The 22788-nt window shown below is 32.1% G+C and overlaps 3 protein-coding genes and 1 long non-coding RNA gene across 11 annotated transcripts; 2 read left to right on the plus strand and 2 right to left on the minus strand.

The window, feature by feature from the left end:
• Positions 1-8250: 8250 nt before the first annotated feature.
• On the plus strand, positions 8251-13897 carry LOC118040334 (probable beta-1,3-galactosyltransferase 2). 2 transcript variants are annotated; one of them, XM_035047251.2, is made up of 11 exons: positions 8251-8757; positions 9809-9905; positions 10057-10130; positions 10240-10451; positions 10550-10613; positions 11386-11458; positions 11595-11715; positions 12027-12114; positions 12206-12331; positions 12452-12561; positions 13244-13897. In XM_035047251.2, the coding sequence occupies exons 1-11, from the start codon at positions 8645-8647 to the stop codon at positions 13390-13392; spliced, it is 1227 nt and encodes a 408-aa protein (XP_034903142.1). In that variant the 5' UTR covers positions 8251-8644; the 3' UTR covers positions 13393-13897. The 2 variants fall into 2 exon arrangements, with proteins under 2 accessions (XP_034903142.1, XP_034903151.1); XM_035047260.2 differs by having other exon boundaries at positions 10066-10130.
• A 459-nt stretch (positions 13898-14356) lies between these two features.
• On the plus strand, positions 14357-16011 carry LOC118040349 (autophagy-related protein 8C-like). Of its 5 annotated transcripts, none has more exons than XM_073404436.1 (6): positions 14357-14497; positions 14587-14646; positions 14773-14858; positions 14944-14996; positions 15515-15633; positions 15728-16011. In XM_073404436.1, exons 2-6 carry the CDS (start codon positions 14610-14612, stop codon positions 15820-15822), a joined length of 390 nt encoding a protein of 129 aa, XP_073260537.1. In that variant the 5' UTR covers positions 14357-14497; positions 14587-14609; the 3' UTR covers positions 15823-16011. The 5 variants fall into 5 exon arrangements, with proteins under 5 accessions (XP_073260537.1, XP_034903162.1, XP_034903171.1 ...); XM_035047271.2 differs by having other exon boundaries at positions 14362-14497; positions 14803-14858; XM_035047280.2 differs by having other exon boundaries at positions 14420-14497; positions 14592-14646; positions 14803-14858.
• A 367-nt stretch (positions 16012-16378) lies between these two features.
• On the minus strand, positions 16379-17808 carry LOC118040367 (uncharacterized). Its single transcript, XR_004686059.2, has 2 exons — positions 17639-17808; positions 16379-16797 (listed from the first exon to the last, which is right to left on the minus strand). It is a non-coding gene; the product is annotated as an uncharacterized lncRNA (long non-coding RNA).
• Positions 17809-19179: 1371 nt separating this feature from the next.
• Positions 19180-22052, minus strand: LOC118040325 (membrane metalloprotease ARASP, chloroplastic). 3 transcript variants are annotated; one of them, XM_035047240.2, is made up of 2 exons: positions 20410-22052; positions 19180-19845 (listed from the first exon to the last, which is right to left on the minus strand). In XM_035047240.2, the coding sequence occupies exon 1, from the start codon at positions 21891-21893 to the stop codon at positions 20550-20552; it is 1344 nt and encodes a 447-aa protein (XP_034903131.1). In that variant the 5' UTR covers positions 21894-22052; the 3' UTR covers positions 19180-19845; positions 20410-20549. The 3 variants fall into 3 exon arrangements, with proteins under 3 accessions (XP_034903131.1, XP_034903121.1, XP_073260307.1); XM_035047230.2 differs by having other exon boundaries at positions 19180-19905; XM_073404206.1 differs by having other exon boundaries at positions 19180-19908.
• Between the last annotated feature and the right edge of the window lie 736 nt (positions 22053-22788).

Genomic DNA, 22788 nt, shown 5'->3' on the forward strand with positions numbered 1-22788 from the left:
TGTCTGTCTGTCAGTCTGGTGGCTGTAATTTTAGAGGGACTCTTGCTTCCCGTACAAGTCTAAGGAGCTGATATCGCCAGCGACGTCTGAGTATTCTCTTCTTGACAAAGCACCTGCAACAACTATCAGATGGTCTCGTGCAATGGCAGCTTTGGATTGCTTAAGCAGGGTAGCATGTGGTGTTGTAAAGCGACAGGGACGGGACGACTCCTTTCGCAAGCAAGGCACCTCAGCCAGTCTCCTTTCTCAAGCTCAAACCTGTGAAAAATGCGTGCTGTCTCTTGAACAGTGTCTGAGATGTATGCATCAACTGTGCTAGCCATATCTACGAGCAAGAAAATAAAATTTATTAGAAATCTCAATTGATACAAGAAAATTAATTGTATTGGGATCAATTTGGCTTTAATATAGGTATGTATCTATAATGGGACCCTTAAATATACGTGGGTGTGTGTATATATATATATATATATATATATATATATATATATATATATATAGCGAGATCCCTCTATGCGTAAAAATCTTTATGTTTCATGTTTGGTGTGGTGTTCATTTTTTTTGTAGATCTATTCTTCTTTTAAAAAAAATATATATATATATATTAACAGCTAAAGATTTATATTTATATAATTCTCCAATCTATTTTTTATATCGTAATTGAATCCGATTTATTTTTTAATATACATTAAGTTTATATATAACCTATCATTTAGGTAAGATTTTAGACTAAATCACCATACATAATTAATAGCATGATTTGTACACAAAAGTCTTTTATCTGTCCAGCTTGCAAGAATATCTTAAAATAAAATATAGTAATATTATATCAAAAAATAAACAAATACAAACACAAACATAAATACCAACAAATAAAAAAATTATATTGATATATTATGATAATTTTTACTATAGAATTCTCTCTCTCTCTCTCTCTCTCTATATATATATATATATATATATATATATATATATATATATATATAAAATGTGAGATGACTTGATTTGAAAGTCTAGGATAAAATATTAAGAAATTAACATGTATTCAACTAGAATGAGAAATTACTTTATTATTTAAAAAAGAAAAGGAGAAATGAATAGTTTGCCGCAATTATTGACATGTGCAACCCGGGAACACATTGGGGCTGAGATGATTAATGGTTTGATTGGTAAAGCCAGATATATAAACACTTTAATTGACAGCCACATAGAAGTATAGGGCTGCTGCAACTGGGCATACATGCAATTAGGTAGGTTAATGCCAAGAAATATTGACCTTAAAGAAGTATGGCTAACCCCACATCATGTGTTTTTAATCAAGGATCTTCATTTTCTTTTTCTTATGGCCACATGCTTGCTTGCCTTTTGTTGAAGAAGCGTTTTCAATTGGTTATTTTATGCCTAACCCACACACAAAAAGATAAAAATGAAGGAAAAAGAAGGTCATCATCAATGGCAGTCCAGCTCGTATGATCCCAGCTTCATGTTACCACCCAATGCTAGCTTGTGATCTGTGTCTCCAATGGCAAACTTCGTGTGCCAGTATGAACCAGTCCAAACATGGAGATCGAGCCATGTTCGTCGGAACTGGGACGACATCTATTATTTTACAATATTGCAACAATTCATCCATCAGTATCATTACTACGTACTGAGTAAATCTTGATTTTCTGTAAAACATTTAACTAAAAGAAAAGAAAAGAAAAGAAATTATGGGGATATATTCTTTTGGGCATTCGTCTCAATTAAATTGTTTTTAAATATTTGTTTGTATGATCTTGATACGAATATGTTAACCTTCTTAGCAAAAATACTTGTAAATATATTATCAGATGCAATGCAGCGCTGCTGCTGCTGCTGCTGCTGCATGCAATATCTGGGTTAGTGGATGTTGTCATGTTATTTGAATGGACAGATTAAGCTTAATTTAGACAAGAGCATGGATTAATGTGAAACAAAACGTAAATCTTACTACATATGACACGACATCCCAGAATATTCCAACAATCTCAATAAGAAAAGAGTACTTTTGGGATTTGTGATCCATCAATCTACAAAATATATATATGAGATTGAATCATGTTTTAAATAGAAGTACATCAATGGCCAGGAGTTCTCAATTTAAAGCTACCATGTTAGAATTTTTTAAATTTAAATTTGTTTGGATTTCTATAGAATTCTAGATTATATATATATATAAAAAAAACTGTAAGGACTTTCTATTAAATTATAAAAGGATTGGATAACCTTGAATATGTTCAGAAAGTATATATGTTTTATCTTTCTTTTTTTTAATAAAATCTTTGAAGCGAGTTTTTTTTTAATTTAATAAAATAACTATTATTATTGATCTAATTAATTATCAGTTTTGTTCCGATTACTATAACAGTAAATTTATTATAAAAGAAACAAAGATATCACAATTTATTGAAGCAAATGCAAGAGTGAATAGCAGCATGAGCATCAACTACACCATCAAACTCAATAAAATTTTTTTGGAAGAATTAGCGCAACAACTTCAAAACAAATCAGCTAAAACAACTTACCCTAACCCTTAGGGCAAGGTTTTTTTAGGAGGTGGAATTGTTATTGTCATTGCCTTGATTTGCTCATATTTAAATTTAAAATTATCATATTAGAATCTTTTAAATTTAAATTTGAATTTGTTTAAATATCTCTTCCATTTACCTAAAATCCTAGATTATGTAAAAATACTATGGAAAAACTTATGGAAACTTTCTATCAATTCATGGGAGCTCGAACAACCTCAAATGTATTCTTATGAAGGTCTGAGCAATTTAAATATGCTAAAAAAACTATATTTTATGCTTTTCAATCAGGTATTTGAAGTAAATTTTTTTAATTTAATAAAATTGCAATGAATTACGAGATTGGTTACAAAAATCCAACTACATGTTACATAGCATTCCATTATAAAAAAAACATATTCCAACAGTCCCAGTGAGAAAGGACTACTTTTTGAATTTCACACTAATATCCATCAATACATAAAATATGGGTTCTAATCTTTAATTTTGTTTTTTATTAATATGGATATTTGAGTTAATTTGTGTTTATTTTAACTAATTTTATGAGTTTTAAAGTTAACAATTATATAAATTTATATTAATTTTGAAATTTGTAAGCTTAAAATAATAATTTAAAAAAAATTTTTAAAATTTCACTAATTAAATTAATTTAATATATATATATTCCGAAGACCTATCGAACTAGTACAAACCGACCACTGACACCGCGCCTTAATGCTTGGTGTGTCATCAAATTTAGTGCATGTTAATTGAAACTGACACGTGTCAGGCTTAGCTTGTGAAGGGAGCCCTGTCGCATGCAGATTCTTACAGGTGCCACGTGAGCCAAGGTGCTATATGTCACCTGACTAATGGACAGAGTAAGGTTGCCTTCTCAATGGGAACTTGCCACCTGTCAAGCTGCTAGATCCAATCACGTGTCCTTGACCATCCTTTCCAAGACTTAATATGCCCTTTGCACTTTTAATTGCAGACTCTTATGCTAAGATTCTTGCAAATAATTTGGACGTGTTTTTTTTTTTTTTTTTTTTTTCCCATTAAAAAACGGCTAAAAATAGTTAGATGGAATGTTGTACTAACTAAGCATAATGTCCCTTAGTATGCTTTGGAGCTATCTTCATTTTGTGTTTTAAAAATAATTTTAAATAAAAATATATTTTTTTTATTTTTTTATTTTAAATTAATTTTATTTTGATGCTTCAAGACCATTTTAATATATTAATATTAAAAATAAATTTTAAAAAATAAAATAAATTTGCTCACAATCATTCGTAAATGGACCCGTTTCTGAATTTTAAATATAAAATTCTCTTACATTAATAAAAGTTTTAACATTAAAGATGGACCATGTGATTATCCCTCCTCTTCAACAGGCATTCATATATCCATTTATCAAGATCTTTACATATCTAGAGACAAATCGTACCCACCATTAAATATTAGCATCCTAATGCTTATGCAAGTGATTTTAGATTTTAATTTTAAAAGATCTAATTTAACTGGTTAAATTTGAAATTTATATTTTAGAGATAATCAAGTTCAAATATCATAAATTTCAGGATTACTGAAAACTTATATAATTATTAATTTTAAAACTTTAAAAAATTAATCGAGTAACACATAAGCTCACTAGGACACTAACTAGCAATTAACCTGAAAAAACAAGTAGCTCTAGAGTCACGACTGAGACAAGTTTGCGGTCGGCACCAACAGCAACTATTGCAGATTTATAGTCTTGCAAACCTGACGAAGTCCTCTGAATCTCTTCATTTCCGATGGTTAATGGGAGGTTTACTCCGACACCTCCTCATTGTGGGTTTGAGGATAGAAATACCTCCGCGAGACCAAATGAAAGAACTACTTTTTTGGCAAGAACTCTCTCTGATCTCGCTTTCTGTCGAAACCCTAAATGTTTCGCTTCCAAACTTCTTGACAGCAAATTTAATTACTAACTTAATCATTGTAGTGTAGAAGAAGAAAAGTAGCTCTCGAAATTGTAGGTGACCTATCTAACGAACTCAACTATTCTTGTCTCTTTAATTTAGATTCTTAAACATCATCACTAGTTAAGGAATGTTGCCCCTTTAGATTCCTAAAGATCATCACTAATTAAGGATCCCTGAAATCAAGTAGATCCACCCTCTTAATACCACCGATAAGAGCTTGGAAAATATTTTTAGCAATACATAAATAGTGTTTTGAAAACATATGGACAAGTATATATACCTCTTTTATTTCATGGAAAGTGGCTTTTTTAAAATAATTTTCTAGATTTTTACGTGTTTATTTACCTTTAAAAGTATTAATCAATAAAAAATATTTTTTAGTTAAAAAAAATACTATAAATTGTTAATAGAATAACATTGTCGAGAACTTGCTTGTATATCAGGGTTTTTATTTTATTAGTAATTTCTAATACTAACATAATCGTCGACAATATATTTAATTGACATTGAAAATAATATTCCATCAACATTTCTATTAGATTTTTATTTATTTATTTATTTATTTATTATGATCCTCTAGCCAATAATTAATTACTCATAATAAACCTATAACCACAACAGAAACATTATTTGGACATTTAATTTAACCATTGTTGGACATCTAATATAATCCTACTATTGTTTTTGCAACAATCTCCTATCAAACTTTATATCCTACTATTCAACCTAAATTAATACCTTTAATTATTATAAATTCCACATAAAATTAATTTTCTCTAAAATTTAAACTTAACCATAAAATAATTGGTACCAATTATTTTTTCAATTCTAACACATTTAAGTTATAATATTACACTCGGTTTATCAAATGATAAATTAAATCAATTTTATTCAAACCCCAAAAAAATTCTAAAATACAAATAATGCATTAATACAATAAAATATTATTATAAAACAAATAAAACTTAAATATACAAATAAATTGCTAATACTACAAAGTACAAACAAATCTTAATAAATTAAATTAAAAAATAAATAAATAAGTTTGTTTATTTAATGAAGTGAAGCTTGATAAAAAAAAAAAAAAAAAAACCCAAGAAATAAAGATGCTGTGTTGGGGTCGGCAGGTTAGGTGGCTGGAATTGTGAGGGGGCACGCGAAATTAATGAAATGGGAGAGAGGTTGCTGTTACAAAATGAAGAAGAAGAAATGAGGAGAATAGAAGATTGTGTGTTTTGAATATTTATCTTAAGCCCACTAGCGGAATTTTCATTTGCAATTCCATCATAATGATTAAATTACTATTTTTTTATGTTTTTATTATTTTTTTTCCTAATTTTCTAGCAGTGAAATGACATATTTTGTAAGTTTGGCGTCATCAAAAAGCAAAAACCTTTTTTCACATTATGTTAAAAATTAAAATCATTTTATTTTTCAAAAACGTTTTTAAAATATAAAAATAAATATGATAACTACGAGCAGAAAAAGATTTAATCTATAAATTATATTGATTCTCCATTCATGAAAGGTGTTCCAAAAATTAGGTCAACCGTGTACGTTAAATCCTCGCGTTAATATAGAATTGGTCATGCAAAAGAGGAGGAGACTGTCCATATGTATTATGTATATTTAAAATATCAATAATAATATGTGTTTTTTATTAATGTTGATATTCAGATCAATTTATATGTATCTTAACTAATTCTGTGAGTTCTAAAACTAATAAACATGTAAGCCTCTAGTAATTTTAGAATTTATAAAACTCGAACCGATAACTTTTAATTAATAATAATAATTTAATATGAAAAGTCGATGTATATATCTTATCGAAAACATTGTATATTTTTATTTTTTTATGTATTAATATGATTTTCAATACATTTATATGGAAATCATATATATATATATATATATATATATATATATATATATATAAAGTATTCAGGTTCTAATTTCCATTTCTAGAGGAATCTACCTTATCTCGACCATGTGACGATAAAAAGATAATAAAAAGGTTCGGTGGGTTTGTCAATTTGAGCATATGTGCTGCTCTTCAATCTAGAGGACCACAGGCAACTGAACTAGAAGGTGTATTTAGAAGTGTGGTTATAGTTATATTTCAAAGTATTTTTTAAAAATTATATTAATAATATATTTTTTATTTTTTTTTAAATTATTTTTGAGATCAGTACATCAAAATAATTTGAAAAAATTAAAAACATATTAATTCAAAGCAAAAAAAAAAAATTAATTTTTCCAGAAGCACTTTTGAAAAGAACTTCCAAACGGCCTAGTGTTTAATTATGTGATTATAGTTATTTTTTTAAAATATTTTTTTAAAAAATAAATATTAAAATAATATATTTTTTAATTTTTAAAATTTATTTTTTATTAAATCAATTAAATAAATTTTTTTAAAAAATTAATGTAAAAAAAATTATATTTTTCCAAAAACATGATAGCACTATAAAAACAAACACTCGTATCATAATTTATCTTTTTCGAGACAATCTCTCTCATCTATTATAGCCTTATAAAAATGGACGGCTAGTTCTTTGATTCTCCTCCTTTTCTGGTGAGATATGGGAATGTCATTTTCTCATATAATAAATGAGACATTTACACTATACATATTATTGGCGATATTATTGGTTTCTCATTACACACACACACACACACAATGTGTATACATTTTATACGGCTCAACGAGGATTTTGGGCACTTGTATAATTGAGGTGAACTACAAACAACTTTATTCCTTATTGTTTTTTATTTAAGAAATTCATTTCGCCCGATGATCTTGTGTTTTAATTTTGTTATTGATTTTTTTAGAATAATATATTTATGTTTCATTATTTTAATTTTTTTTTTTTTGAAACCTTGAATTCTAACATAGTTGTTAAAGAATCACTCCAATATTTTAATAAAACCAGGGCTAAAAAAGAAAATGAAAAAGGCCTCTTACCGACATTATGTTGTAAAAATAAATATTCAAGTAGCCAACCTTTTTAAAGCTCTCAAATAATGTTAAATAATTATTATTTATTAGATGGTTCAGTGATAAAATTTTAAAATTAAATTTTTTTTATTATTATGATTTTAAATTCAAATTATACGGTAGCTACAATAATGACTATTAAAAATTTATATCGTTATTAATTTCAAGATGATGGTATGGTAAAACTAAAAATTATATTAATACATAAATATTTGATGTTGTAAATATTTATTTATTTATTTATTTGAGATTATACATAAATATACTCTTGGTAAAACTGAACCCATAAATGGCAGCTTAGAAGTTGAAGTTTCCTTTTCACAAAAGTTTATTCTCATTAACATTTTCAAAGAAAGAAAGAAACTTTATTCTAATAGAAAAAAAATTCCTATTTTTAAGAAACTGACAGGGCATTAAGATTCTGATGTAGACTATTAGATTTTTTGTTTAATTTTGTGTTTAAAAAATATTTTTAAAAAACTTATTTAATTTTTGTTTTAAATTATTATTTTTATTTTAATATTGATATTAAAAATAAATTTTAAAAAATATAAAATATTATTTCAATATATTTTTAAATAAAAATATTTTAAAAATCAACTATTATTACATTACCAAACAATTATAATCCCATTTCAGGTAAATTAATAAATACTGATAGTGGATTACAAAATTAAATAAAATGAAAAACTAGCAGTAGAGTAGAAGATGGTGGTGTGGTAATTTGGTATAAGATGAGAGGTAGTTAGGAGGTCTACCATCGCCTGCAAAGCAGAGAAGTGTACTTCTATACTTTCTAGAGAGAGAAAGAACGACAACAACTACAAACTGCAAAGCTTTAGCTGGGAGGATAAAGTAAAGAACAAAAACAAGGACAAGTTAAAAAACCAGACCACCCACTTTGTTCTACTCCTTCTCTCTCACATTTCTTTGCTTCAAATCTTGGACAGAGCTTTCTTTCACAGCTCTGGTACTCCTAGAAGAAATTCTAACTACTTCTTGAGGGAGCTTTCAGTTTCAGCTGGCTCTTTGATTTGGTTGCTGTTGTCTGTGTTTCTTGCATATGGGTGTGCTTTTGTTGAGATAGCTTTCAGTTTGTGAAATACAAGGGAAGAATTGGAAATCCCAGATAGAAATAACAAGGAAAAGAAATGTCTTTCAAGAGCAGAGGAGACCAGCAGTCTTCTAAAAATGTTATATCAAAAAAATGGGCCCTGTTCTTTTGCTTAGCTTGCTTTTGTGCTGGAGTGTTCTTCAACAATAGGTATGTTTATTTTTTTTTAAAAAAAATCATTTGTTTTTCATGTGAATTGCCTACTGTGGCAATCTTGGAGAGGTTATTTGATTAAGTTTCTAATTTTTATGAAATGGGTACAAGCTGTTTTTTTTAAGATCTCTGTTTTGTTGATTTTTTTTTTGAATAGATCGTAGGCATGTTTTGGCTGGTTTAATGGAAAAATATGCTTTGATTTTCATTTTTTTAAGAATGTTTGATATTTCACCAGTTTTCAAGTTTGTATTTTCCATACAATTTCTGGCTTTATTTTCTAGCTAAAGCGAGGTAGATCTAATTATGCAAATTAGGATTTTGATGCATTGACTTTCGAATGATGCATTGACTTTCTCTTTTTCTTCAATGCTATTACTATCAGAATTTTGTTATCTCAAGCCTTTGCGAATTCATTCCTTTTCAGGAATTTTCATGCTCTTCTGCCATTGCCTCCATCATCCAATACATAATTAATTTTTTCTTTGTTACTACTGTTCATGTGATTTTATTTAAGGTCGTGGTTTTAAATGTGGTTTATTTGTTGGAAATCCATGTGCTTCCATTAAAAACTACCGCCAGTTTTATGCAACCTGCTCCCGCATGGTTGTGCACCAGAGGAAAGAAGGCTACCGACATCTGCTGTCATTGCCATAAATCCTTCTTTAGTATCTGGTAGTTGTGACTGCTCTTTTTTGTTGGAGATAGTTGACTAGAAACTCCTCATGACATTGTAGTAATCATTTCATTGATCTCCCAGGAAAACTCTTTAACTGTAAATTCTCCTTCTTTTTCAAATCTAAACATAGATTATTTTCTTCAGTCTAGATATCTCTCCGGAAGTAATTTCATAGCAATGAAATCATCGAAGTTTCTGGTATATGTTCGATAGTTGTGTGCACATTTGTGGTTCTGCAAGTAAATTCTATTTTTGTTTGCATCATTATCTTTATTTATCGGTTAAAGAAATTGCAAAAATCTTCAACAAGGGAACTTCTAGTTGGCACTTAATCTGTGATGGAATGTTAACGAGGAAAAATGGTGGCAGGATGTGGACAGTTCCCGAGCCTAAAGGCATCACTCGTACAACTACAATGGAAGCTGAAAGTCTAAAGTTAGTTTCAGAGGGTTGTGGTGATGAAATTGTGGGTATCTTTATCTATGACATGATAAATTCTTTGTCCTTTCATGTTTTTAATTGGTGGCTAGACTCAAGCATTTCAAGATGTTTTCGTCATTCTTTTATGTTAGTCATCTGAATTATTGTTGTTCGAAATCTGATTTGAGTCCCTTTAGTTGCATCAGAAAGAAGTGAAGCGTGACTCTAAGGATATTATTGGGGAAGTTTATAAAACTCATAATGCCATTCAGTAAGTATAGCTTATGCCCAGTAATTGTTCTACATTCTGCTTACATATCATAGTTGATTTGTATGAAGGCATCCTGAACAGCAAGCTTACTATTGTAAATTGAATATAGGACATTAGACAAAACTATTTCAAATTTAGAGATGGAATTAGCTGCTGCAAGGGCAGCACAGGAGTCCATACTCAGTGGCTCTCCTTTGTCTGAGGACTTAAAGAGGACTGGGTCATCTGGGAAAAGAAGATATTTGATGGTTGTTGGAATTAATACAGCTTTTAGCAGCCGCAAAAGAAGAGATTCAATTCGCGCTACATGGTTGCCACAAGGTTCATTGAATTGTGTCCATACTTATTCTTATGCTGTTTTAATTGCTGTGTGAGATTTCATTGCTGACTAAGTTGTTTTTCCCCTTAATGCAAAATAGGTGAAAAAAGGAAGAAACTGGAAGAAGAGAAGGGTATCATTGTTCGCTTTGTCATTGGTCATAGGTGAGTCAGGCTTCTTTTCTCTTTAATGATCTGGATAAGGGTGCGTGTAATTTGCAATGGAGTATGTGTATGTTAGTCCGAGTTGTTGAGTGTATGTTTTTGGCCTTAATTTTGAATCTTTGCTCACCCATCATGTGTTCGATGATTAGGGCAACCCATAAACCTACTAGAGAGGAATATAAAATTATTTTTGGGACCTCATCTAATAGCTTAAGCTTTTAGGTTAGGATGATTCTTTAATATGCACCAATTCAAAATTTTGTCAATCTTTTAAGGCTGCATAACTCTTCCATTTGCTTTGTGTGACCAAATTAATGTCATCTCTCTTGAGAATCCATATTATCCTGATGTCAGCTATAGGCACTGAAAGAATCTCGAAGAGTAAGCTACAACATTGCAATAATTGCAAAGGGTTTTGGGTGCATTTGGATTCCCATAGAAATACAATTTCAGCAGTAACTTGTACTCCCATTGTTTTAACATAAGTCGAAATGCTCAGTCTATGGTATCATATAGCATGAGTTATTTTCCGGGAGTCACTCTACTATGTCAATCTCTCCGAGTCAATGTTCACAAGTTAATGAAATTATTCAGAGGTAGTTACGTAGGCTGGGCATATGGTTTCAGTTCTCAAATATACATATATGGGGATGAAAACAATCAAAACTTCTGAATTAAACCTGTGCTCTCTGAATGTTTTCATGACAGCTAATAGCTTTGAAAATGCTTGATTGTGAATTTAATTTAACTTAAATTATTTTATATTGTCTAGTGCCACATCAGGAGGCATTTTGGACAGAGCCATTGAAGCAGAGGACAGAAAGCATGGAGATTTCTTGAGACTGGTAAGGCTTTTGTCTCCAATTCTATTGCTGTCCTATTTAATGAAACACTTGCTCACTTCTGAAGAAAAAGTACATGCCTACTCAGGAAAAGAAAAATCTATGAACTCACATGTTTGCTCTGCTACAATATGAGCAGGACCATGTTGAAGGGTATCTTGAATTGTCAGCCAAGACAAAGATATATTTTGCAACTGCTGTTGCTTCGTGGGATGCAGATTTCTATGTCAAAGTTGATGATGATGTCCATGTAAATATAGGTAGGTCAACATATAATGTGTAGTGACTCCATTCTTAGTGGTATATAATTATCTGAAGATGTTTAATGACGTATTCTTTTCCCTCTTTCCGAATAAAAAATCAACTGGAAAAGATTTCGGATTATTATAATCGTATAAAAATTTTTATATTCCACCATCTGAAGAATTTAGGTTCTTTCATATCCTCTAGGATCAATGCAACAACTAACATGAATTATCTCATCAGTTTTATTCATGCGAGAAAATTGCTGTTCATAGCTTCTACTTTCTAATAATTTGTGTTAAGTCCATTTTCTTGCTACTTGGTGCAGCAACACTTGGAGAAACTCTAGTCAGACACCGAAAGAAACCTCGAGTATATATTGGATGCATGAAATCTGGTCCTGTCCTTAATCAAAAGTAAGTGAAATTTTCTTGGATTCATTCTGTCAGAAAAGTTTTAGGAAAGGAATCATCTTCTACATTCTTAACTTGTCACTTTGTTGAACAGGGGTGTGAGGTACCACGAACCCGAGTACTGGAAATTCGGTGAGGCTGGGAATAAGTACTTCCGGCATGCTACTGGGCAGCTGTATGCCATTTCAAAAGATCTGGCTACGTATATATCAATAAACCAGTAAGTTCCTCTTTATTTGTAACATGAGATGATGGAGTATTGTGCCTGGATCTAAACTTCAAGCTTTTTCCCATAGTTTCCTTACATTAATGATGGTTCTTGTGCAAATAATTATTTCAGACATGTTCTGCACAAGTATGCCAATGAGGATGTTTCGCTGGGGTCGTGGTTTATTGGACTTGATGTGGATCACATTGATGATCGGAGGCTATGTTGCGGCACTCCACCTGGTAAAGCTATATTTAACTTGAAATATTGGAACACTTTGGTTAAAAAAGAAGAAGAAGAGATTTTCTTGGACTGAATTAGACTTTAATACAATTTATAGAACCCACCAATTACTGTCTTGCTGAAGATACTGAGTTTTCCCATGTCAAACATTAGTTGGGGTTGAGCCTCTGTCACTTCAATATTTACACCCTGAAGGAATACACTATGCACCACGAAATATTGGATTGATGTGATTATTTGTTACCATTTCTTGTAAGGTTTGGAGAAGTTATCATGTACAGCATAGTGTTTTTGAAAGTTGACATAGAAGTAATAGGATTTTCCCAGAAAAATCAATATTTTCATGATGGAAAATCCTATGCAGCCTATTGATGCTTCTGATTTACAATTTGGAATTCTCGTTATGATAGTGACAATTATCGTACTGCCACGATCACTATTCAAATGAATATGCAGTAGCCTCATATGGCTATTCTCAAATACATTTATTTCTGTTGCCTCCTGTTAGTTGCTATTTGCAAATTTATAACAAATAAGATTTCCACATGGATTACTGACCCATCCTCGAGCACATGTGCTCTAAACCTTAGTCTCTGCCAGGACCAAAGCAGAATGGAATTGTGCAAGTACTGAGATAGCATGTTTCAAATTCTGATTATTTTTCACCACTTGTTTCCTCAGATTGCGAGTGGAAGGCACAGGCTGGCAACATCTGCGTTGCGTCATTTGATTGGAGCTGCAGTGGGATTTGCAGATCTGCTGATAGGATTAAGGAGGTCCATCGGCGGTGTGGGGAAGGTGAGAAGGCTTTGTGGAGAGCAACATTCTAGGTGATAGTGCTCTTCCAACCTCAGGAAGATGATGCACTGAAGAATCAGGTGTTTCGAGTCTTTTCTGTATTTTTTTGAGTATAGAAACCATGTCATATTACGCCTAATAGAGAGGGAGAGAAAATGCATGTACATTCACGTCCTTGCTCACACGTGTGTGAGGGAGCAGATGCCCTACATCGTGGACTTCTCCATTTTAGCTAAGGAGAGAGACCGCAGAAGCGGCCAGAAGAGGCAAGAACACTAAACAATTCTTTGAAACACAGGAAAGCCGATTTGCAAGTTTACAATTCGACGGGCAATCAAGCTAACAATAAACACAAGTCATGGCGGTGGCTTTTCCAGCTCTCATTCGATTTTGAAATGTTCTGTATTCTGTTACCCAGAGGCCAGAATCCATTGTAGAAACTCTGCTGTGTCGATTAGCAATGCCAAAAGTTGGTGGATTTGATTAGGAGCTTTTAAGCCATGCAGCAATAATGATTCCTAATTTCCTATTCTTTAATCTTGTGGTTGATGCAACTCCTCCCGAAAAAACTAGATGTTTTTTAAAGTATGTTTTATTTAAAAATAAATTTAAATAAATAAATTTTTATATCAACATAAAAAAAATTAAAAAATTGAAAATAAATAAATTATTAAAATTGTTTTTATAAAATGCTATTTTAAATGTATTTCTATTCTTAAATTATTTTTAATTTAAAATTAATTTTTTTTAGATTACTTTAAAATACTAATATAAAAATATATTTTTAAATAAAATATACCGAATCACGCTTTTAAATACAATCACAGAAGACAAAAAGAGTCTTTTCAAAATATCTTAGTAGCGCAGCTCTCATAGACCACAAGTTATATTGTAAGTACTAGCAACTACCAATTTATTTCAGATCCAGGCCGTAAATAAATAGATAATTATAAACGACACCGTCTATGTTGAATTCACGTGGGGTCCACACAAAGGACTGTAGAGGATAGACAACCAAAATAATAAGAGTGAAGAAGTTTCCCTTTGCTTGCAGCCTATTATTATTACTATTATTTCCCCTTCTTTTTCTCTCCCTTCCTTCCGGATCCGAATTCTGAATTCTTCTTCGCAATCTCGGTGCGTTACGTTATAATCTTACTCTGCTTTTCTTCTTTAAGCAATTTATTTTTAAAATTGACCGGAATAAGTTTTTTCATCTTCAAAAGAAAAGAAATTGCAGATCATCGCGATGGCTAAAAGCTCGTTCAAGATGGAACATCCTCTCGGTTAGTATTCAAATATTTCTCTGATAAACCCTGACTTTTGTGTTTTTTTGTTGTGATCTGTTTCAATCCTGAATAGTCGATTCATCTAGGTTTTAGATTTTGATTTCGTTGTGGAATTATTTAAAGATTGTGTTATGTTGGATGGATGGATGACAGAAAGGAGGCAGGCAGAAGCTGCTCGCATCAGAGAAAAATATCCTGATAGAATTCCTGTATGTTTGTTTTTAACCCCTTTATTGTGTGTTCGGACGGCATGTCCTTTAGTTTGAAGCTAATATAAGTGATTGATTTTTGTAGGTGATTGTGGAAAGGGCTGAGAAGAGTGATGTCCCTGACATTGACAAGAAAAAGTTAGCCCTCCAAACTTTTTATTACCATGAATTATAGCTGTTAGTATTTTCTTTTTGGTAGAGTTATTTTACTGTTAAGTGAGTAATTGTGACTGTATGCTGACATATCATGTATATTGGTCATATGCAGAGTCTGATTTTCTGTTCTGAAGGATTAGAATGGAGTAGTTTCTACATGTTACTCCTTCACCCTTACATTTATTGACCCTGAAATTGACTTTGTTAGATTTGGGGCTTTATACCCTTTGGCGCCTATTTTGTTGCTGTGTGTTCTAAATCATGCTTAGGTTACATAAATGGCACGTGATTTATGTGAGATCAAAGCTTATGTGCTCATGTATTAACATCCTAGCTAAATGGTAATGAGAAACATAAATCTCACTCTAGGTATTGCTACATGGTTGGAAGGTGCTTAGTAGATGTATTGATGTGTGCTAACTAGTATATTTCACATTTTTTCGCTACTTTTTTTTTTTTTTGTCATAATGGAAATTAATTTGTAACTTTGGGATGAGTAGATATTTGGTTCCTGCTGATCTCACTGTTGGCCAATTCGTGTACGTGGTCCGAAAAAGGATCAAGCTCAGTCCAGAGAAGGCTATTTTCATCTTCGTGAAGAACATTCTACCACCAACTGGTGAGATAACATTTAGTGTATTTTGATTAAAAAAGTTATGATCATTGCCTGTGTTACGGATCTTGTGACCTGAAAATTGGTTGCATTGCTGCAGCTGCCATGATGTCAGCAATATATGAGGAAAACAAGGATGAAGATGGGTTCCTTTACATGAGCTACAGTGGTGAGAACACATTTGGGGTCTATTGAAATGCTACAACGGCACATCTGTGTGTTCGAGCCATGCAAAAAAAATAAAAAAATGAAGAATCTAGATTACTTGTAAATTCTTTACTGCCTCGGTTGTTTGCTGCTGTCTCCAAGTAACACTGGTCTCTGACTTTACCTTTTATCGTTGGATAATTTGCTGTCTATATTAAGTAAATCACTTTTCTCCAATTTGCGTTCATGGCTGTTTATGTCAGTTCTGCGCTGAGTAGATGCTTGCAGTTCTCCCTGTGTTCTGGTTGATTTTGGATTATTTGCCTGACTGGTTATTTTACATTGATGCATGAACAAGGTCTCTTTAGAAAAAGAATGAAGATGATTTTCTTGTACAGTTTTTACTCTGTCAAATCAAACCCAAACGACGTTGCTTTGCCCTGTTTCTGCTGAAAACTGTCACCAACTGGCCACAAGACATGGAAGTTTGGTTGGCTAGTCCAAGAAATCAAATTACAGGGATGGCATCTGACCAAATAACTCGAGATCGGCTTAATTGAATTTTGAAGAGTTCGAAAGGGATCTTTCGCATAATGATTAAAAAGAAAAAAAAAAACATTTTTCATTGTAACAGAAAAAAGAAAGGAATATCGTAAATAAATGTATCTCCATGGATTTGTAGATCATCCTGTCTATGTTTTTGTTTAACCCCTCCGTCACCATCCAGCCTATTCCAGTATGCCATTTTTCAGAACTGTACAAATTATTTTGAAGTCTTCTTCTGGTACTGGTTCTTGACCCATTTGATACCCACCGAAGTTCCACTCTTTACCTTCTGGGCAGCTGTCTTGGCCTTGTCGAGTCCTGTTGAAGCTGCTGCCTTGACCTCCGCCATCTTCTTGCTAGCGTTACCATTGTTATGCCCTATCTTCGCCATGAATTTCTCATCATCTTCCTTGCTGAAACTTCCTGAACCCCACTGATCAGCCCAGCTTGGCGCCTTGCTTCCCATGCTTGTATTTTCTGCAGTTGTATCATAAGAAAGAACTGGAGTTAATTCCAAGAAGAAGGAAGAAAAAATAATAATAATAATGAACTGGAACAATAGTAAAGTAAATTGCATGACACTGCACATCATGCTCTCGGTATCATTTCATTTAGAACTGACATGGATCGTATGCTTCCCGACCCATAACATTATGAACACAACGAAACTCCAAATCTACCAGTCAATACAGTAGTCATCTCCAGCCTAAATTTATGTTTTGGCAAGGCCCAATTCCCTTTACGAACAGAACCAATATCCCATCTCTCAATTTTATTTTTTTAAAATATTAACAGATCCGATCCAAAAACCTTAAATATATAATTTTGAACCAACCATGGAATTCAGTAATTCATCAAATGATCAAGAAGAAGAAGAAGAAAGAACAGCGATTTAGTTCTCTATTTTGCGTAGATCATGTAAACATGAAATTACGTGCGTGTCAATAGAGAACAACAATATTGATAAGTATTTGTAACAATTTTAATCACAATTCAAGGATAAGAATTCAAATTTTTAAGAGGGATGCAGTTACAAATACATTCAAGAATCTTATAGGCATCATGAATCTAGACGAACAAACTATTAATTCGACAGCATAAAAAAGGAAATGAGTAATTTAAACAATTTGTATGATTAACAAGAGTTCATCCAAACAGCATGACTGACAGACACTCTATGATTACAAACTTCGTATATATATATGAAAAATGAAACGTCGATCACATGAAGAACAGAAAAGATTGAGAAATGAAGGGCATAAACCATGAAATGAAACTCTAACCCTCGAAACACACAGAAGAATCTCCGAGAGAGTACCTTGGGGAAAGAGTTTGCGAGGAGTGAAATCAGCTGAACGTGATGCGAGGGTTTTTTATGGGTTTGGAAAAATATCAAAATGGTTCCTGGGAAGGTTGAGAGAAAGTGCGAGCGTTTATGAAGATGTTTTGGGGGATCGCACGTTTTTATTCGTTGGCTTCTTAGCTGTATTACACGCATTCCATGTCTTGCACCGAGAGCTTGCTTTGTAATGCGGCAATATATTTTCTTAAAGTATTCTTTATTTTAAAATATATTAAAATAATATATCTTTTATTTTTTAAAATTTATTTTTAATATTCAAAATAATTTAAAAATATTAAAACAAAATTAAAACACAAAAACAAACCACAGGATTAGAAAGTCATACCTTTATTTTATTCTTTTAAAAAAACTCATTTATGACCCTTTCCCCTCCCTTTACTCAATCTCTGTTTTCTTTCCTTTTCTTAAATTGTGTTTGTTTTGGTGACAAATGTTTTAAAAATAAAATATACCCTTTTAATTATTAACTCATGATATTCTCTAAATATTATTATATATTTAGATGCAATTTCTTTTTATTTGAACATATAAATTATTAAATTTTATCTAATCAAGTGTTTCTGTTAGATTTCGTTAAATATATATTGATATAATTGTTAATTGACATTATATATGAAGAAGTTTTATTTTTTTTTATATTAAGTATCTGTACTTTAAATTTTTTTTTATTTTTTTATTTTAAAATTATTTAAAATATCCACTTCACATTATCATGTGGGACATATTTATTATTTAATAAAGTTAAATAAGATTAAAAAAACAAAAAAAAAATTTATTCAAATTAAAATAAAATAAGAATAGAAGATTATTTTCCCAAATAAAAAAAACGTAGATTGACTCAATTTTTATCCATATAAAAATTTTAATTATTAGTAAAAATTAATAATTCCAGATACAAATTTATTGTAAATTAAAGTTTTTTTCTCGGTTTCCGCGCCTGATTTATCATTTCGGGCCTCAATTCTTTGAATTCCAAATTTGGTAAATAATTTCAAAGGAGTTGATCATTAATTTGGAAAAAAGAAGAATGCAATTGGAAAAACAAAAACTTTGATGATAAAAAAAATAAGAAAGGAAAAAAATGGAAAAACAAAAATGAAAATAGCTGGAGGAAAGGATTTGTAAAAGAAGTTTCCATAGTAGTTTTCTTGGGATGCCGAGAAGCCATTACAATTGCTAGCACATCAAGCAGCGGGGACAGTGTTCAAGTCTTTGATCCAGGCGGAGGAAACCCGTCAATGCGCCGTCGAGCGGAGGACTGATTTTTAGGGTTTCTTACTTTTGATGCGAGGAACCCTTTTTGGATCTGTTGCTCTTTGGACGTCCCTTCTGATTTGTATGTATTCAAGATGGTAATTGATATCTTTAATAAATTGTTTCCTGGTTTTTTTTTTTTTTTGTCAAATTTTAAGTCAATATACAATAAAGTTATTAAATTACTTTAAGCAAATGCATAGGAAGGTTGATTTGATATTCATGGCGAAAATAACAATGCATAGGTAACAACAATATCTAAATATTATTTTTGAACTGTTATAGCAACTCTGGAATACACACACAAACATTTTTCTGTCCTCTCTTTTCTCTCATCGATTCTCTCTTCTCGACATATAAAAGTTTAGAGACCATTCCATACAAACCCCAATCTTCTGTGCATACAAGGACCAAATTTTAACACAAATAAAGTGTACAGACCATTCCATACAAACCTCAAACACCAGGGACCAAAACGAATTCAAATTTACAAAAAATCACTAATATTTTTTATTTGTAAAATCGTTTTGAGTAAAAAGGGCTAAAAACGGTGCCGGTAGCTAGAGAGTGCATAGGTACGACTGCAAACGTTCATTACCTTTAGTTTTTCTTAATCTTAATCCTTCATCCATCCTTCCACCAACAGCAATGGTTCTCAGAAGCTGAAATATGCAGATTTAGTTTTTTTCACAAATGCTACCTTTACAAGCTCAGTAACCTCACGGACCAAGTACATGGATAATAGAATTGATCATCCATCAAGCAAGGTATTCTAAAAAAAGACGATCCCCCATGCATGTATCTGCATTTTAGCACATCTCAAATCAAGGACCTTTATCTGCATGTTGATATATCATGCCCCTTGCTACCAGTCCCTGGTGCTGCGAACTGTGGTGGATGCAGGTCCTCTGATGAATGGGTTTTCAGCAGTTTAATTGAAGCACAAAAAACAAAGTGTTGACAAGTTCCTGCTAGTTAAAATTAAACGAGAATAAAAAACATGCATAAGATTTTACATCTGTCAACTTGTAGAATACACGCACTGATGCATGAGCTAAACAGACAGACTATGATTCATTCAACATGCTCTTGCTTCATTCTGTTAATGTTAGAACCGAATCAAAACTCGTTTTTTTGTGGTAGAGTTTTCAGAATACGCATTGTTTATCCATGGAGAACCAAAACAAATTATACCAACAAGAAGTTTTCTATCTATATATTTAACTTCTTCCTGGTACAACCAGCAAAAGATATTACTCAATGGGCAGTTTCCGTTTCATTCCAAATGAGCTAAATTAGCAAGGAGCAACTCTGAAAGAATGTATGTTCTTTAGATATCTTTACAGAATTTTGGGTATGGAACTGTATAACCCTTCTTAGTGCTGCCATAATCATTTAAGAAACTATGAATCACAGAATTACAAGAAAGATCCAACATAAGATGATACCAATTGGAAACAAGTCACGAATACCTTTTCCAAAACCGATTTCGACAAAGGAACAAAGAGTCTTAAGTATTCTCCCCCTTGAGACATCATCATCAAGAAAACAGACAAGAAGCCAGCTCCATACCACTTCAACTCATTTTTTATTTGAAGGCCTTGACAAATTATCACAACATATCTTTGATGAAATCAAGGTTTAGGGTGTCCCGAACAATAAGAAATAGTCCAAGGAGAATAACAAGCATGATCCCGGATGACATTATCCGCTGCTCTATTTCTAAAGGGAGCTTTCTCCCACCCCTCGCTGCTTCTACGAGAATCAAGGCCAAGGAACCCCCATCCAAAGCAGGTAATGGAAGGAGATTTATCACTGCAAGATTAATATTGAGCACAGCTGCAAATTGGTAAAGTCCATCAATATTCGACCTTGCAACTTCTGCACCAACAGCAATAATAGCAACCGGACCAGAAACCTTACTAGCTGATTGAGAGAAGTTTAAAAAAGTTTGTTTCAAGCTATCCACCACATTGGATGAAAGACCCAAAAATTCTTTTCCAGCAAAATTAAATGCCTCCAAGATGTTCTTGGCTACAACCTTGGTAATCTTTACATTGGGTGATAATTGAACTCCAATTTTACCTGTTCCATCAAAACTCTCATCCGGGGTGACGCCAATCTGAAAATCCTGTTTTCCCCTCTCAACCTTAAGCAACACATTCTTTTTAGGACTACTCTTGATGACACCAACAACCTCGGATACCGCATTTGGCCCAATTTTAGGCAAGTTAGTTCCATTAACAGCAAGAATTACATCCCCGGGAAGCAACCCATCTCGGGAAGCAGCGGAAAAGGCTCGAACTTCTGGAACAAGCACCCCAGGAAAGGCCTCTTGCACAGGCAAACCAACTGATAATACTTGAACAAAGATTATGACATAAGCAAAGATAATATTAGCAATAACACCAGCTGATATCACTATCGTTCTATCCAATATCGGTCTGTTCTTAAGCAAATTCTCATCATCTACAGGTATATCACTCTCTGGATCATTATCAGGAAACCCCACAAACCCGCCCAGTGGAAAAGCTCTTAATGAGTATTCAACGTTTTTTGCACTAAATTTAGCTAAAACCGGACCAAACCCAACAGCAAATTTACTTACATGGATACCCTGTAGATAAGCAGCAAGAAAGTGACCACTTTCATGAACAACAATAATGGCTGTCAATACTCCAGCTGCCTCTAAAACAGACTCAAAGTTCCCCAGGTCAAATCCAGAAACAGCGCATGACCTTAAGTCCAACCTTTTCCCATGTGGGCATCTACTGAAAAGGTGAGTCTTGGGGTGAAAACTAAGGTTTGAAGAATAGCAAGGTGAAGAGGGAAGAGGTTTAAGAAAGTTGGTTTTGGATTTTAAAGAGGATGGTTCTAAAACGGGTGACTTCGAGTTGGAAAATCTTGGAAGAGAAGATGAAGGGGGTAGAGGAGAGTAAGAGAAGTTTATGAGCATGGTTCCTTGAAGGGAGGGTTTAGGCTAATGAGAGGAGGAGAAATGGCAAAGAAGGGAGGCAGTGGTTGTGGATAATTCATAGTTTTTGCGTCTGTGGAGGGGAAGTAGAGTGATAAATGTCCTCCTTTTGTTTTGCTTCCACACAAATGTGTTCTTGCTTGCGTTTTCAGATGGACATTTGTGGTTCATTGGTGGAAGACCTCAAGCCTCCAAAGACCCACTCCCAAGATCAACTTCAGGCCCAGTGAAGATCATTTATTCGCTTTTAGTTTCTTCTTATATTTTTATTTTCCATTTATTTTTTTATAATTTTTTTTTAATTAATATGGTTATCCGGCTCGGCTTACGCACATTTCGACTAATCCCACAAATCTTGAAATTAATAACCATATAAATTTTTAATAATCCTAAAATTTATAGGACTCGAACCGGTAATTTTTTAAAGATTAAAATGAGGACTTAACTAGTTAAATTATAACTTTTAAAATTATATTATTTTTATAATCAATTAAAAAATACATTTCATTAGTTTATATATATAAAAAATGGGCATGCTTGAATAAAAAAATTAAGGGTAAGTCATATAAAATTAACATCTTAATTTAAAATATGAAGTCATTAACTTCATTTGGACCGAACATCGTCCAAGATTTTTTTATGTTTTGACTGTTTAGACTGAATCATATATTTAAATAGGATGTTACTAATAGCCAAATAAATACCATACCTAAATAAATACTGCACCAAAAATGAAAGAGAGGACTTACCTCAAAACACATTATTTCATTTAACTATACTTCAAAAAAAATGAATTTTTTAAAATATATTTTTAAAAAAAATACATTATAAAATACAAGAATTTAATCATCCATGAGCCAAAAAGCTAAACACGGGA

This window comes from Populus alba, chromosome 14 (assembly GCF_005239225.2).
Source record: "Populus alba chromosome 14, ASM523922v2, whole genome shotgun sequence".
Lineage (NCBI taxonomy): Eukaryota > Viridiplantae > Streptophyta > Magnoliopsida > Malpighiales > Salicaceae > Populus > Populus alba.

Coding starts and splice junctions, on each gene's coding strand:
- LOC118040334 (XM_035047251.2), top strand. CDS start 8,645: ATGTCTTTCAAGAGCAGAGGAGACCAGCAGTCTTCTAAAAATGTTATA. Junction 10,131..10,239: donor AAAACTCATAATGCCATTCA/GTAAGTATAGCT, acceptor AATTGAATATAG/GACATTAGACAAAACTATTT. Junction 12,115..12,205: donor GGTCCTGTCCTTAATCAAAA/GTAAGTGAAATT, acceptor TTTGTTGAACAG/GGGTGTGAGGTACCACGAAC.
- LOC118040349 (XM_073404436.1), top strand. CDS start 14,610: ATGGCTAAAAGCTCGTTCAAGATGGAACATCCTCTCG. Junction 14,647..14,772: donor CAAGATGGAACATCCTCTCG/GTTAGTATTCAA, acceptor AATTATTTAAAG/ATTGTGTTATGTTGGATGGA. Junction 14,997..15,514: donor CCTGACATTGACAAGAAAAA/GTTAGCCCTCCA, acceptor TGGGATGAGTAG/ATATTTGGTTCCTGCTGATC.
- LOC118040325 (XM_035047240.2), bottom strand. CDS start 21,893: ATGCTCATAAACTTCTCTTACTCTCCTCTACCCCCTTCATCTTCTCTT.